General features: G+C 44.0%; 1 protein-coding gene across 5 annotated transcripts in view; it reads left to right on the top strand.

Annotated features, from left to right (window-relative positions):
• Nucleotides 1–14,645, top strand: part of KCNMB2 (potassium calcium-activated channel subfamily M regulatory beta subunit 2) — a 98,857-nt gene extending 84,212 nt beyond the window's left edge. For 3 of the 5 annotated variants that reach the window (XM_050308247.1, XM_050308245.1, XM_050308243.1), the window contains 3 exons: nt 3,943–4,113; nt 6,536–6,731; nt 12,487–14,643. In XM_050308247.1, coding sequence (XP_050164204.1) covers nt 3,943–4,113; nt 6,536–6,731; nt 12,487–12,771 — 652 coding nt within the window. In that variant the 3' untranslated portion in view covers nt 12,772–14,643. Of the gene's footprint in view, nt 1–3,942; nt 4,114–6,535; nt 6,732–12,486 lie in introns of all 5 variants that reach the window. The other 2 variants (XM_050308246.1, XM_050308244.1) reach the window with 2 other exon arrangements.
• The last annotated feature ends 1,043 nt before the right edge of the window (nt 14,646–15,688 follow it).

Below are 15,688 nucleotides of genomic sequence, written 5' to 3'. Positions count from 1 at the left end.
GTATCTCTCTCAGGCATTTTTTTTTTTTTTGCAGGATCAGCACCAAATGTATTTCATTGGTGTTTTAACCATCCACAGTTCCCCAGCTGCCACCTCTCATGCTCTGAAAAACTACTCAAGTCCTCATTCTTTCTCAGGTGTCAGTGAGGCTTTCCACAGCACTGTAAGCTTGGGAAACCAAAGCATTGGTTTGGTTTGGTTCAGTTTGGTCCAGTTCAGTGGGGAAGAAGGAAGGAATTGAGTGAACAAAATCTATTAATATAAATAAGAATCCTTCTACAACCATCACTGAGACTTTTCTGAGACCTCCAGAGAGATTTCCTGTTGCCATAGGTCTTGTAACAAAAACTAATGCAGCTAAATATACCTGTAAAGAAAAACATAAGGCAATTGGCTTCTGAGCAGAAAAGTCCCTGAGCACTGGGAATTCTGCAGGTAAGATGCAGGACAGGTTTTTGACCACTGCATTCAAGGGTTTGTGATATCAGTAAACACCTCACCATGCGGTAATTTGAGTGAGATGTGCATAACAGCTGTGATATCAGAGAAGTGAATGTGAATTCAAAGTCATTCTGAATTATTTAGACAGGGAGGCACCTCCATCTGACAAACACCATGACTGCATGGTGCTGGAGGAGACAGTGCCTCTCTCAGCATCTCACCGTGGTCCATTTGCAAGGGAAGGGGTTTGAAGGCAGGTAATCTGTGTTTATTTGGGGGGGGGGGGGAGGAAGTAATTGCAGATGCCTGGTTATTGCTATTTTAGCTTTCCCATGAGGAAACAACACCCTTTGCAGAGCTCCTAGATCTACTTATTTTGGAGTGGGAGATCACGTAAAGATCTGCTGACCACACTGCAGAGGGATCCCTGCACTGCTGCTGTGCAGAGGGACACGGAGAGGGAATTCTCTGCTCTGTCCCCAGCAGGCATGGTCACAGCTGAGTTTTCCTCTCTGGCAGGTGAGCCTGGACAGAGCAGCCAGCCCATATCCTCTGAGCAACTTGGCAAAAGGAACATGGAGATTTAGCAAGGGAGCAATTCAGTCTGGAAACGATCAGGGGAGGAAAGACCTTTTGTCCTTGGAGGCATGCTTCCTATTAAGTGTCTTTGCACAGGGTAGAGAGTAGTGTTCTGCCACTTGGGACTTGAATAAAAGCAAGCAGCCCCCCTCAGTGTCACATGTGGGGAGTTGTCACAGGTAATCACAAATATTAGATGGAGCCACCTAGATGAGTAGTGTCTGGCATGCAGTGATCTGTACTTAAACACCGCACAGCAGTCAGATAAACGTGGCTGTGCAGCTCTGGGATCCAAAATCAGCCAGCTAAGCACGGCATTCTTCCAGCTCACCGAGCAGAAGGAGGTCCCTGGGCTGTGCCAAAAGTTCACAGGTCCATCCCTGTGGCAGCAGCACACACACATGAGCAGGCCATGGCTCCAACAAAGGAAATGCTGAGGCTGCTCTGTTGGCGGCCAAATATTGTGCACAAAGTATTGTGTTCTCCAAACCAGAGCTCTAATGGGTAAAAACTTGAAGTTTGGTAATAGCAGATGTTCCCAGTACCATACATAGAGAGAAAACTGGCATCTCCCCATGCAGGCATGTGTGTGAGGAGGAGGAGGGAGGGTTACTCAGCATGTCTCCTGGGCTGTGGAACTGGTGTGTCACACGCTGACACGTGCCACGCCACCACACACCTCAGTGGGTGGTCACCAGGCTGATGCCTGGCAGGGATTCAGGAGAAAAAGCTCCTCAGAGAGGTGCACCAGGCTACCACTTTGCTGTTGCCTGGCGCTTTGAAGAACAAATATTTGCAAAAAAGTGACTTAACCAGGGCTCTGAGCCTGACCTTGGAGGCAGAGCTTTCTTCTGCTTTATTTACTGTGGCAGGTGAGCATGAAGGATACACCTGGCAGGTGGTCACCACACACTGTCCCCTTTGCCAGTCCCCTTTGCCAGATAGCTCATTTCTACCACATACCCTTCAGCCCATCCTTTTCTTACCTCTGATGGCGTGTTTCTTGGCTCGAGGCTGCATGGGAAGTATTTGTAAGCATCCTCAATTAGCTATTTGTTTTTAAATTGTCCATTTGTATCCCTTTTATGTCCTAGCTGCTCTGATAGCACCGGTGAGCGATTGCACTGTGTCTGTTTTATGTCTAAGCGCCGACATAAGTTATGCTGTGTGATGGGTTAATGTGCTGGAACTGCATGACAATCTCTGCCTTCCTGCCTGCTTCCACTTGGGAGCAATGCAAATCCTAATAGCAGCTCTCAGAGTTAAATACAGTTTGATAAATAATAATAGAAAAGTAACATTAGATTATTACTCTACATTACTTCTTTGAAGGCAATTGCATCTGCCAGCTCACAATATATATATTTTTTTCCCCCTGAACACCAGAGAAAATTTTGACAGGTTGAATTACCATTTCATTTCCAACTAGGAAAACACTGACAAGCTATAAAGGATGGTTTTGAAGAGAAAGCATGGACATCTAAAGATGTAGATTACAGTTGGATGGAGAAACTTCAAGGGGTCTTGGGTACGGGAGACTATTGACTGCAGTGCCATCGCAGCAAGATTTTTGCTATAAAACCCCATACCATATGTGCTTTTCCTGACTGTGACTCATCATCTAAATACAAGTTCAATTCCAGTCTCAGGGAGTCTATGATTAAACATATTTCTTGTTGTTGTTTCTGCTGTGTTTATGTATGATTTTATATCTGTCTTAACTCTATTTCTCTGTCCTTAATAGTCAACGTAAGTTATCTGGCTGATCTGACTCAGTGTCTTTTTCCACGGCTGAGTGAAACTTGGTGGTTTCAGCTTAAATGAGTGGTGGGTTTGCCAGAGCCCAAAGTGATGTTGATGTTGCTCACCTGCCATTTTGCAGACAGTAGAAGAGGAACTTCTTCCACGTGTACTACTGTGTCCATGTTATGGTGGTGCCAGGGCTCAGAGGTGTGCGGTTCACATGCTTCGGGTGCTGCCTGGATGATTCAAAAGAACCATAACAGAAAACACAGGAGATTTTGACCAGCCTCAGGTCTGTAAGTACATTTTAAACCCACAAAGTTTGAGTGTGTTTGAAATGTACTCAAATATTTCCTTCTTCACCATTGTGTCCTCATGACCCATTGAATCATCAAAGGCGTGGAGATGAAAGAAGGACTTGTGGTTAGAAAATGCAAAGGACTCTCTGCTGAAGGGGGAATGGTTTGTTGTATCTTCTTTTTTTTTTTTTCCTTTAATTCCAGAACAAATAGCTCTGGTGGATACTTTTCTGTGAGGATTTTCGCTGTAATGAGTAAGTGGGTTTCCAGAAATAATATTATGAATACAATAAATAAGCTCACAATCAAAAAAACCCACAGAAATCAATTGCAAAATCCCCATAGTGTTTCATGAGCTTTGAGTCACACTCAGGGTGGAAAATTGCCCAAACCAGTAGCCTGTAGGGAATCAGAAGAGAACATGGTTCTTTCAGATAATGTTAGTGACGACTTTCCTTCAGGTTATTTTCTACATATGGTAACATAAGACCCTGTTGCTGTATTCAGCTGAAGAAAAGACACTTCATACACCTGAACACCTTCCAGTGGCCTAAGAAGGCATTGACAGGTCAAATGCACCTATGGTATATCCAACTGAGCCAAAGAGGCTGTACCAAAGGAGGATTTACTGAGCTGGCACAAGTGTCTAATCTTTGTATTCGCTGTAAGAGGTTTTTACCTTTTCAGAAATGGCTGTAATTTATTTTGGAGGTGCATAAGTTTCCACCAGGTCAGAGTGAATCCATTGAAAAAGGACACCTGAGGATCCTTAAGCCTTTCTCTCCCACGAGATGGGTATGGAGGTGGAACTGCCCACCCTGTAGAGGCTTCATTGATTAAATATGAACTTCACATAAGAATGTATTATTTTCAACCTCAGAAATATTTACCAAAAAATCAGGGATCACGACCTACTGGACAAAAGGAAAACAGTCACAGCCCTAAAAGCTGGAGAAGACCGGGCCATACTCCTCGGGCTGGCCATGATGGTGTGCTCTATCATGATGTACTTCCTCCTGGGGATCACCCTGCTGCGCTCCTACATGCAAAGGTAATTTCCTGATGGACCCTGATCTCACACTCCCTGCTCCAGCTGACTTCATGTGGTTTATTCTTTTGACGCTTTTTATTAAAGTTTTATAATTTTTCCTTTGGTCAACATAGGCAGACCTGGTTGTTCTTCCTTACCTTACCCCAGAATAAATTAGGCACAACCACAGTGAAAGCAATTCGAGTAATACCAGCATAAAGTGAGGAAAGAATTAGATCCCTGTTTGACAAAATCTTGATCCACAGGCTTTAGACTTGGTACAGCTTAACACCAGTATAATATCCATATCAGCTGGTCGGCAGAATGCTGAACCCCGTAAGCTTCTCAGGGGTTGTTGCTGCAAAGCCCAAACTCAGGGCAAAAAAAAGCAAAAATATTTCACAGCCTCGAGAAACAACACACTTTCAAATGAAGGATGTAGAATTAATTTGGGAAGGAAATCAAGCTCTTTGTAGCATGTAGTTTTACATGTCGGTCATTACTTTCATCTTAACAAGTGAAATTCTCACGAAATGTAGTAATTTGCTGAAAGCAAAAAGATCATCTTTCATCATTACTGCCCTGCACTTAAATTTTCTGAGGCTTTCTCTGGCTTCCTCCTCTGCCACCGAGCAGAGGGTTTGGCCTGTGATTCATTAGCAGCATCTGAAATCAGTTTTCAAGCACCAGTCCTATTTAAAACCCAGCCTAGACTGTAATAAGGCTGCCAGTGATGTTTTTTATGCCCTGATTGGTGGAGTTAGGAGAATGAAAAATGTGTAACTAGGGATCAAAATATTAGTCAGTCATGCCCCAGACTACCCTGGGGCAGTGGCCAATATCTGGCACATTTTGGCTTATCCACCACAGGCTTCTATACAGTATGTGTTTACAATTAATTGGTATGAACATCCTCAATTATACTGGTGCACCTGCAAGTGAATATTCCTTCTTGATCCTTCAATGACAAGAAATAAGTAGTGATGAGGATGAGCTGTACTAATTTGCAGCATCTTATTTATGCAATAAAGTTATTTGTCCATATTCAAGTCCAGACAAAATTTAGATTTTGAAAACTGAGATCAAGACCTGTTAAGTATCCAAGAGCATTTGCTATTCCAAATTGCTCTCCCAGACCTTTCAGCAATATCAGGGTCAATTGCAGAGGCTGCTAAGGTCAAAATAACTCATGTGGAAAGAGATGATTTATATTACAAGCTATGTGAAAAAATTGCCAGAAGATATCAAAGCACCTACAGATTATCAAATATTCCATCTTCACAAGTCTGTGGTAGGTAGGTGTTACTTTATTACCCCCTTGCATGAATAAAACAGCAGCCAGAAAGGTGAAAGTGAGGAGAAGACAACCCAGGAGTCTTTGCTGTCACTTCTCTTCACACAGACAGATGTCCTCAGGGGACTGCCCAGGAGGGGGAAAAAAATCCTTCCACTTGATTTGCCCCCAGAAATCACAGCATAATTTAATATAAATGCAAAATGAAATACACAAACAGAATTACTGCCAAAGAAATAGACAGAATTAGTCAGAAATTTTTGATATCTCTAACTGTGTAAAGCTTTTTGTAGGTTTGGTGAGGGGCAAGCAGACCCTCAGCCCTTCCATGGTAGGGCAGGACAGCCACACTAGGGGTGAGCTGAGGGGATGAATAGGGTTAAAGGGGATCCTTGGATGAAACCTTCCCCCAGTGGGCTTTGTACAGAGCCCTCAATGTGCCCTTTCCCCAAGCAAAATGCAGCAGTATATTTTTAAATACATACCAGATACCCAAGTGAACATTGCTGGTGCACACCCAGGCTCCAGTGTTGCAGTTTTAGCCTTTGGTGGTTTGGAGATAAGCTGAAATCCCCAGAATGATTACAACCATTGGCTTAGCTTACAGAAAACAGAGCAAGCTGCCACTAGAAAAAGCTTTTCCATAGGTCGAGCTGCATGGGGTACCCGTTGTGAGTTACTGTGTCTTCATGCATACCCTGGTAAAATTGTCCAGGTCACTTTAAATTAACCTGGACTTGGTGGTTAACTCTCAAGTCTTAGTCCAGGGTGTCTTGTCATGCAGCCCTCTGTGCTCTGTGTGCTCTGTGCTGCCCCCAGGGTAAGCTGCTCAGTTTTCTTCTATCTCTCTGCTCATACCCTTTCAAATACACCTTCTCCAGAATCAAAGTTGCAGTTCTCTTTTCATTTATGCATAGACATAAGTAAACAGGGTAATTTTGTGCCCAAGACCTGAACTTTGGGTACTACAGAATAAAACACTGTCTGTGATGTGTGAAGTGAGAAAGCCCAGGCTTTGCTCAGAGCCCTGTCACAAGTACCCCCTCCTACAAGATGCCCCCAGTACATCCCCAATGAGAAGCCTGAGATGTGTTTAGTGCTTATTGCCCATTCTTGCCATGCTCTAATGTCTCTTTTTTTCCTACTTAGTGTCTGGACAGAAGAGACTCAGTGCTCGCTTCTCAATGCATCCATCACAGAAACCTTCAACTGCTCATTTAACTGCGGCCCAGACTGCTGGAAGATCTCTCAGTACCCCTGCCTCCAGGTGTACGTTAATCTCACCTCTTCTGGCCAGAAGCTTCTGCTCTACCACACCGAGGAAACAATGAAAATTAATTCTGAGGTAGGAGCACAGAATAAAATTTCTTCCCTAAATGGGTTTCTGGAGGGCTGCTCACCTTGTTATACACGTTCCTCACTTTAAAGCAATGTAAGGCTTCCAGCTTCTGCTTCACTGGGAAATACAGAGCAGAGAAAGCAGAAATTGGTGCACAGACTGAGCTTACATGCCTGGAGGGGGCAGTTTTCCACCTCCATCCCACGTGGGGAGCACAGCTCATGCCACACAGGGTGTGGTCCTGGAAGGCTGGAGCCTCCTTCATCCTTTGCAAGTGCTTTGCAGGTGCAGGGTAGCACCAAGCACTTGTCACACTGATATTCTTGTGGAGCTGTGGACAAGTCACTTCCCACCCAGGGATGGCTCTGCAGGTCAGTGAACACCCCCAGCAATGTGCATGGAGCACCCACAGTGGTGAGAATGGAAATGGCATCATTACTGCAGGGCCAGCCAAGGTGGCAGGGAGAGATGAGAGCCCTGTGTCCAACAGCACACGTGTCCCCACCTCCATCTCTGGTGACAAACTCGGCACCCTGAACATCTCCACCAAGGTCAGCTGTGCCACTGCTGATGGTGCAAAGATCCTAAAAGTTTGCTGAGTGGGGACTGTTGAGATAAAAGCAGCCACACAGAAATAAAAGGCCTGGCTTTGGGGTGTGAACAAGCTGAGTAGTCAGCCCATTTTACAGCACAACTTCCCTGGCTCCAGACATTGAACCGAAAAAAAATTATTTTGAACCAATCTGGAGAAGAATTCACCTCTTTGCTTCAGCAAGTACGAACTCCAGCTTAACTCCATGCAGGTGGGATGGAGACAGCTCCAGTCTGGAGGCTGTAACGAGGCAGCAGATGCACAGAAGGCACCTCCCCGCCAGCCGCAGCCACAGCTGCGTGGCTGACACAGGGCTGTGCATCACACCCAGGAGAGAGGCAGCCTTCACAGGTGGCTCCTTGCTCCTTCCACAAAGCAAGGCACAATTAGACCAAGAAATGTCCCGCTCCCCGCCTTCCTTTCTTCGTATCTACAGCGCCTGGGTCCCCAGGACTGCAAGGTGCAGTGAGCTGGGACACAGTGAAATCGTTAGACTTACAGGTGCCAGATTTGCATTAACTGCTCAGTTATCCAAGGTCACTGAACCCCAAACTATGGGCAAATCACAGCCCAGAATAGCAGAGCCCCAGTTCAGCCTGCTGACAACGTAACCTATTGTGTTTCTATTTATGGCAGTCGTTCAGTAGACCAAATTACTTCTGCATATTAAGATGAAGTGATATTAAAATTAGTCAAAGCATGGCATGGTTGCACTAGGCTGCTTATTCTGCTGGATAATTAACTCCTGTGGCTGAGAGATGGAGTCCTCTGGGTGTGAAGTGTGAAATGGAGGAGAGTGTCCCTTTCTTCCCCTGTTCTCAGGCATCAGTACAGAAAGAGGCACTCACTGCCCATGAAGCCTGAGGCGAAGACAGACCCCACTTTCTGCTGGGGCACAAGCAAAATCATGACACTCACACTTCAGGTTGATTAGGACAGATCAGATAAATCTCTGTGCTCTGCTGATTCAAATAAATAAAGAGATTTGGCATAAATCTCCACACTCTGCTATTGATGATTTTTGCTTGCTGAAATGGACTTTGAAATTCTCCCAGATGCCATCTTCTCTTAATTTAATGTAGGCACAGTTAATACTTCTCCAGACCAAGGTTGTTTTACAGGTTAAGCTCTGCTCTCAGGAGGATTCCCAGGTTTTCCTGACATGCTGCTGGCTATGTGACCTGAATCCAAATGCAGTTTTGAGTGGAAGTTTGCAAAAATAAAATACCTGGCTTCTTGTGCCTGGCTCAGATCAGCAGAACCCGTCTCAGCATCCTGGACAGGAGCTCCCTCTTCCCTGGCCAGAGAGCATCCCCATGCTGTGGGATGAGCAGTCCTGAGCAGCACTGGATAGTGATGCTCCAGTTGGGCACTAGCTGTGTCTTTCCATCCACCTGCTCAGATCTGTGTTGCCTGTCTTTCTCCTTGCTAAATAAACAAAATAAAAAAGCTATCCCTGGCTCACTGAGCTCTGACATCGCTGGAGATGTTGCAGAGCACAGTTCTTACCCTCTGAAGCCAACAACAGTGACCTTCAAAAGGTCAGCACCCCCTCACCAACCTCTCTGCCTCCTCACTGAGCACCACCACACACACACACAGCAGGAGCTGGAGCCTGCCTCTCTCCTCTCCCCGCCAGCCAACGGGGATGGAGCAAAACCCACTTTGACTTTAAATAATGATTTATCCAGGAGACTTGCTGTCTAACCTGGCTGTCAGCTCAGAAGGGGTAGGTGCAATTTATACTGAGATCTACAGCATGCTGCTGCCAGTCTCTGGTGGGAATCAGTGGGAAGTCTGTGGATTCCTGTCAAGCTGCTCAAGTCTTTCCAAGAAAAGCACACGAGATTTTTCATGGCTTTTCATTGCTCTTGCTGTGCACACTTTAGCTTTTAGGACAAACCCAGCCCCTTGTCAATACCACAGACAAAATGGTTTAAATGCTTCCATGGCTACACTTTCCTTCCTCAGCTTCCAGCTTCCAGAGCCTCTGGTAAATGGGCCAGTGTCTCCTCGTGCCCGGACCACAGAGCCAGGCTGTCCCCCCTGAGGAGGGGCTGTGGTAGTTAAAGCAATTAGAGAGGCCTCATTTTGATCTCATATTATAGCATTTTGATTCTTTTCGTGTCACCGGAGCTGCTGCTGATTTATATCTGTGCTCCATAAGGGAGATAACAAGCAGGATTTCATCTCCGGAATCAGCTGTAACTGCCTGAGACTCAGAAATGATGGGGGTTCTCAGGGTTTCTCACTGAAGGTTCAGGTATTTATAACCCAGGGAGGAGTTTGCCTGGTGCAGGGAGGGGGAGCAGAGATGCTCGGCTGTGGATTCCAGTAGACTCATTCCTAGGCTGGAACTGGAGAATTCTGATTGGAGTAATCAATATCAGGCCAATGCAGAAATGAAGCTCCTTCAACCCTTGCTCCAAACCTGTTTCACTTGCCAAAATAGATGTAAATTGGCATCCTGACTATTGTCTCACAAAGATTGCCATAGCACATCCTGTCTAAGTTTCCAGGCTCAGCAAGGACACCAGCCCCAAACACAGATGTATGACAAGTGTCATGTATTTCACTGCCCAGCCTCAACTGGGAGCCTTTCTCTCAACAGCTTTTTCAGTGTAGCATCATTGATTTAAAGAAAACTGCCTCCAGCTCGCCTGGAGAAGTTGTGTGATCTTCGTCCTTGGAGATATTCATAATCTGACGGGACAAGTCCCTGAGCAAATCTGCACTGAGCAGGGCATTGGACTGGATGTGTCCAGAGGTAGTTCAGACAGGATACCTATCCAATCCTTTATATTAAGAAAGTAGTGCTGTAAACTTAGTAAGTTCTGTTTGTCTGATAGGTCCTTCTTGTGCTCAGACTGCAGGTAACACAAGAACCACTTTTGTCACTTTGTATCACAGAACCCTCACTTGAGGTAGAGCCCCAGACATTGTTTACTTGCAGATTTCCAAGTGTTTGACAATGCAGAAGTGTAATAAATCAGCATAGATTCGGTAGTCTACATTCACAGGTGCAGCATAACAATTGTGGGTATAAAATTCCTTGCCAGGCACTGGAGAAAAATACTGAAGATCAAAACAAAGAAAACATCAACACATCCCATTATTGTGTTGTCCTATTTGTTTATCAGTCACCCGTGAAACACAGCAGAACACCATCATGGCAGGGCCCTGGTGCTCTCAAAATTGTATTTTGGCAAAAGTGGCCGAGTCCTCATTTAATCACCTCCCTCCTGGGACTTCCAGAAACAAAAATGTATAGCAACAAAGTAACAAGGAAAAAAAACCAAAACAACAAAACCCCATTTCAAGATGAAATACTGCTGTTATGACAGGGATAGCACATAATCTATTAAAAGAAAATGAGTTATGCTTCACTGAGAAATTTCCCCTACTTAGAAGATTATGGTGTGTTGAAGAGTCATGGGCACTGGAAGAGGGCTTGTGGCTTTGGACATCTGAGGCAAAACTGGTCAGAGTACACGAGAATATCCTGGAGGGAGCAGACATGCACCAGCAGGAAGATGGATGAGATATTGCTGCTCTGATATTTTCCATCGCTAATTTCTAGAGCTCTATGAAATATTCATAATGGCAGTGCAGCCATGCTCTGCCATTAATGCTCCAGTCTGCTAACGCCAGACAATCTTTCTGCTGTGCTTCAAATCATATTCTATGCTAATAACTTGCCAATGAATCAATCAAATCCTGTTATGAGGTTAATCCTTTGATCATAATTAGGACTAGAGACTTGTCGCAGTATGTTGCAAAAAAGTCACAGCAGAGTCATGAAAAAGAGCAAAGGGACATTTTATAAAGTATGTACATTATGACAATAATAATCAAAGCCATGGGTCACATTATTGTAATCAAAACACATTTTTTCCTTTGCAAAACTCACTTCTTCATTAAATTATCTGGAGCTGCTTTATGTGCTCACCAGGACAAGCAGGTTTGGCAGTCCCACCCAGCATGGTGGGTCACCCCATAACTATGAGGGAGCAGTGACTTTCTCCCCCCTCCATGCACGTTAAACAAAAAGACAAATAGCAGATTTCCACCCTTCATGAAGCAGTTAATCAAAATCTTGTGAGGGTATAGAAACCCATGAAGTTTGGAGGGGCATAAGTGCATGAATGAGAATAGGAGTGAGGGGCCCTGGGCTGTTCCCATCAGTCTTCTTCCAGAACAGCAGCACCAACAGCAAGTTCAGGGGTTTCTGCTCTAGTTAAAAAATGGTCCAGGTGTGGCCTCAACCTCTGTGTGTCTGCCCACCACCTCACCAGCCCACATGGGCTCTTTGCAGGGAATGGGCAGCACAGCCCAGGGCTGCTGTCATACATGTCCCATGGAATATCTTCAGTGCAGGGACTCCATAGGGTAGCCTTTTTAATTAACTAGCCTTTAGTGTTCTCTGGAACTCTAGGCTGCAAATGTGCTAAGTAGAGCCACACCTAATTTATTTTTTCCTTTGTGACTGAGACTGAAATTCAAGGAGCATCTTCGAGAGAAGGAACTGTTGGACTTATGCTGGAGTCAAGAGCAAAAACAACACAAGGAACCATCCTGGTACCCAGGCTGATCTTCAGCAAAGGGCTGAATGAAAGTCCTCTGGGCTGTCAGCAGGAAAACTGCATTTTCTCCTGGACTGTCTGTTTGTCTCTAGTAGAGGCATTAGTCTCATGGGAAAATCTGTATAAAGGTCTCTCATCATCCCTCTCCTGTGTGAGTGAACTCCTGTGCCCACTATGATCACTTTTATCTGAGCCAAGTGAGATCTAAACTACCAGATTTGTATTTACAGAGAGTCAATTACCCATCTAACTGCGAGCATATGTGTGCCACTTAAGATGAAGAGGTACTTCATCAGTTCTATTTTTGCATGTGTAAATTAGCAATAATAATATATTCACCTATCTCACAAGGCACTATGCAGATTAAAGCATTAATGTTTGAACAGCACTTGGAGGTTCTCCAATGGGAAATTCTATAGATGCGCAAAATATTGAGTTTTGCTGTGATAAATTTATTATTAGCGTAATAGTATTCCACTCTTCTCATGAAAAGCATAATCATCTTGAGATTTTCCCACTTGCCACCTGAAAACAGACATTGTGACTAATTTAGAAATGTGTTTCTCTCCCTCTGATTTCTTCCCAGTGTTCCTACATCCCCAAGTGCGGGAAGAACTATGAGGAATCCATGTCCCTGGTGAATGTCGTGATGGAAAACTTCAGGAAGTACCAACGCTTCTCCTGCTTCTACGACCCCGAGGGCGTTCAAAAGAACGTGATATTAACCAAACTGTACAGCTCCAATGTGCTGTTCCACTCCCTGTTCTGGCCCACCTGCATGATGATCGGCGGGGTCGCCATCGTCGCGATGGTGAAGCTGACTCAGTACCTTTCCCTCCTCTGTGAGAGAATCCAAAGGATCAACAGATAGGAATGAAAACTTCTCTGAAATTTAACTACAGTGAAAATACTGTTTTCTCATTCTTCACCAAAGAACCTTAAGTTTGTAATGTGCAAGTCTGTTATAAGTTCCTTACGATATTCTTATAAGTAGAGCAATAATGCAAAAGCTGTTCTATATGCAAACATGATGTTATTATTATGCAGACAACTGAAGAAGTTACTGTTTTGTGTTGACCGTCTATATGATCTTGTTTGATGCTGGGACTAGTACTTCTTTCTTTTCTACAGCCAAAATAGGGCTCAGTGTGACCATTCGCCAAGCTTAGTCAATTGACAGTTTCAGTGTAAAGAACTGTGGGGAAAATTCACCACTGGACAAAGGGCAGCCAACCACTTGAGCATCATTGAGGTCTCGCATCTGGCTTGGTCCATTCAAAGGATTTATGGCTTTGGCTTTTTTATTAATGGCTGCAGGGGAGGGAGGAAAGCACTGATAAAGGGCTTTGGGGTATTTTTGTAGTAAGATGGCACAAAAAGGATGTATATTGAGGCCAGGATAAGTGTACAGTATTTTCAGCCTCAGTAGGACTTGGTGATGCTTTGTGTTTGCTCCCACAGTTCAGAAGTAAATTGTGCCCTATGGTGTTTAAGGTCTTTTGGAAAACACTTTGGAGTTTCGTTGTGTTTTGTTTAGTGCTATGATTTCCTTCTGTCTTATCAACATAATCTTTGTCACTTGCAGAAGCTGTAGCCAAAAAACAAAACCCACCTTGTTCCATTTTCTATTCTATTCTGAGCCCTATTGATGGAGGTGGGACCAGAACTCCTTATGTAAAGGTTTATTACTCATTTGTCTTGTATTTGCTACCATATCATTGTAAAGAAAAAATAACACAATCAGCTATTTTTTCATTTTTTACTTCCAACTATTTTAGATTTTTTTACTTGATATATATACAGATATATATATATATATAAAGAAAAAGCTATATTATATCTAGTTGTGTATTGGAACTTGTTTATGGGGGTTTTTTCCTTTGTTTTTATCCACTGGAAAATGAACAGTACAAGTCATGTATTTATAACCTTCATCCTTGAATAATAACATGGAGGAGCAGCACTGCAGGATCTTATCCAATATTCATAATGTTGTTTCCGTCAAAGGTCTCTGTTGCTATGACATGGGAATTGACAAAAATCTCATCCAATTCTATGGCTCTATTAACTGAATTGTTAGATAATCATCATAACACGTCTGGAAGTCTCTCCTGACCTTAACTCAGTATGCAGGGCTGGCTGACATGAATTATGATTTACAGGGCCCAGGTGCAATGATTTATTGGAAAAACTGAGATTCTGACTAAAATGTTGTCCTATCTGTCAAATATTTACCACAGTATACTTGCCAGTATAATTTCATGCAAGATTTCTGAGTAATTTATTTTTATTCCCCTATAGAAAGCATTCCCTATGTTTTAAAGACACTTCTCTCAGTTTCTCACGTTGCACCCAGCCTGAAGGACAAATGCAAGGCAGATCCTGGGAGCACACTGTGAACTCATTATCCAATAGCTCAAAGAAACCACAGGCAGGCCTACTCAAACTAAGAAACCAATATTTTCCCCTTCAAAAAGACTGCAAAACAAGTATTTTGCCTCTTTCATCTCTCTCTATATAAGTACCTTTCTGCAACATGGCATAAAAAATTTCAAGATGTTATAAAACAAGTCATGCAAGTGTAATGTGAGCTGTAAAAAAAAAAAAAAGAGTTCTCAGCAATGAAAATGAACCTGCAATCTTGTAATCAGTAGTACAATTTTCCTTAGGTAATTAAATTCCTTGGGGGGGGGGGAATGATGAAGGTTCCAAAATATGTAATAAAAATATTAAATTAAATCTTCTAGATTTCAATATTTTCTGCTTTCAGGACTGGCTTGTTTCATCAAACTATTATCTGTAGCTTGAATTACCAAGAAATGAGGAGTGCTGATGCACCAGGGAATTCATAAATGTTCATTTGCAAAAATGAAGTTTTGATCGATATGTTGGGGATGGCAGAAACCATTGTCGGTGGATCTGGGAGCCTCAGCATCAGAGGGACCGGAATCACAAGGTTTTTAATGGACTGACAAAAAACTTTACTTGACCCACCCATTCTCCAGCACCCCCAGGGCCAGGGTGGATGGGGAGATGGAGATGGCAGATCCAAGCATTGCCCCACTGCTTTCTGCACACAAAAGGGGCTGTCGGGAGTTTTGGTGGTACCACCACTATGGGGACACCGGAATTCATTGCCTGGTGCCCGTGATGTGAGAGGCTTCAGGCTGCAGATGCTCCTCATGGTTACAAAACCTTATCCTGCAGGTTCTGCCAAGAAGGGAGTGTCCAAGTGAGGCCCCCAGAGCCACACGGCCAAGGAGGCATCGTGACCCATTTCTACACAGCCCGTGTGGCTCCCAGGGTGCCTCTACTTCCTGTGTAAAGTTGTTTTTCTCCCAAGCAGAGAGGTTTGATCTGTGTTCAGTGTTGCCATCCTTGGTTGTCCCTGTCCATCTCCCCACCATCAGAGCTCAGGCACCGATGCCAAAGCAAGGACAGTGCTGCCGATCGCAATTCCCGAACCAGAAATGTGACGTGGTGGATTTTCCACACCATCACCTACACTGATGTTGGCCATTTACACAGTGATTTACATGCCTTGCGATAAAGCAGCCCTTTAGTTGTGTGTGTGTGACATTTTTGGCGCCTGTATTTGTGCTTCTTTGTTCTGTGACAGGGAAGCTGATTGTTCCTGACATTTACACATCAAACGCTGTTTTCAACACATAGCGCCATAAAACATTTCAGCAGAGCTCCTGTGGGTGAAACATCTTGACGCTGTTGCAGGCTATAATCATTTTGTTGACATTAAGGGAGAGATCTGTGGGATAGCAAAACAACTTGAG

This window comes from Myiozetetes cayanensis, unplaced genomic scaffold, assembly GCF_022539395.1.
Source record: "Myiozetetes cayanensis isolate MyiCay16 unplaced genomic scaffold, myiCay2020 scf13, whole genome shotgun sequence".
NCBI classification, from domain to species: domain Eukaryota; kingdom Metazoa; phylum Chordata; class Aves; order Passeriformes; family Tyrannidae; genus Myiozetetes; species Myiozetetes cayanensis.
The sequence above is the reverse complement of the archived record's forward strand: the minus strand, read 5'-3'. Positions and strand labels throughout refer to the sequence as shown.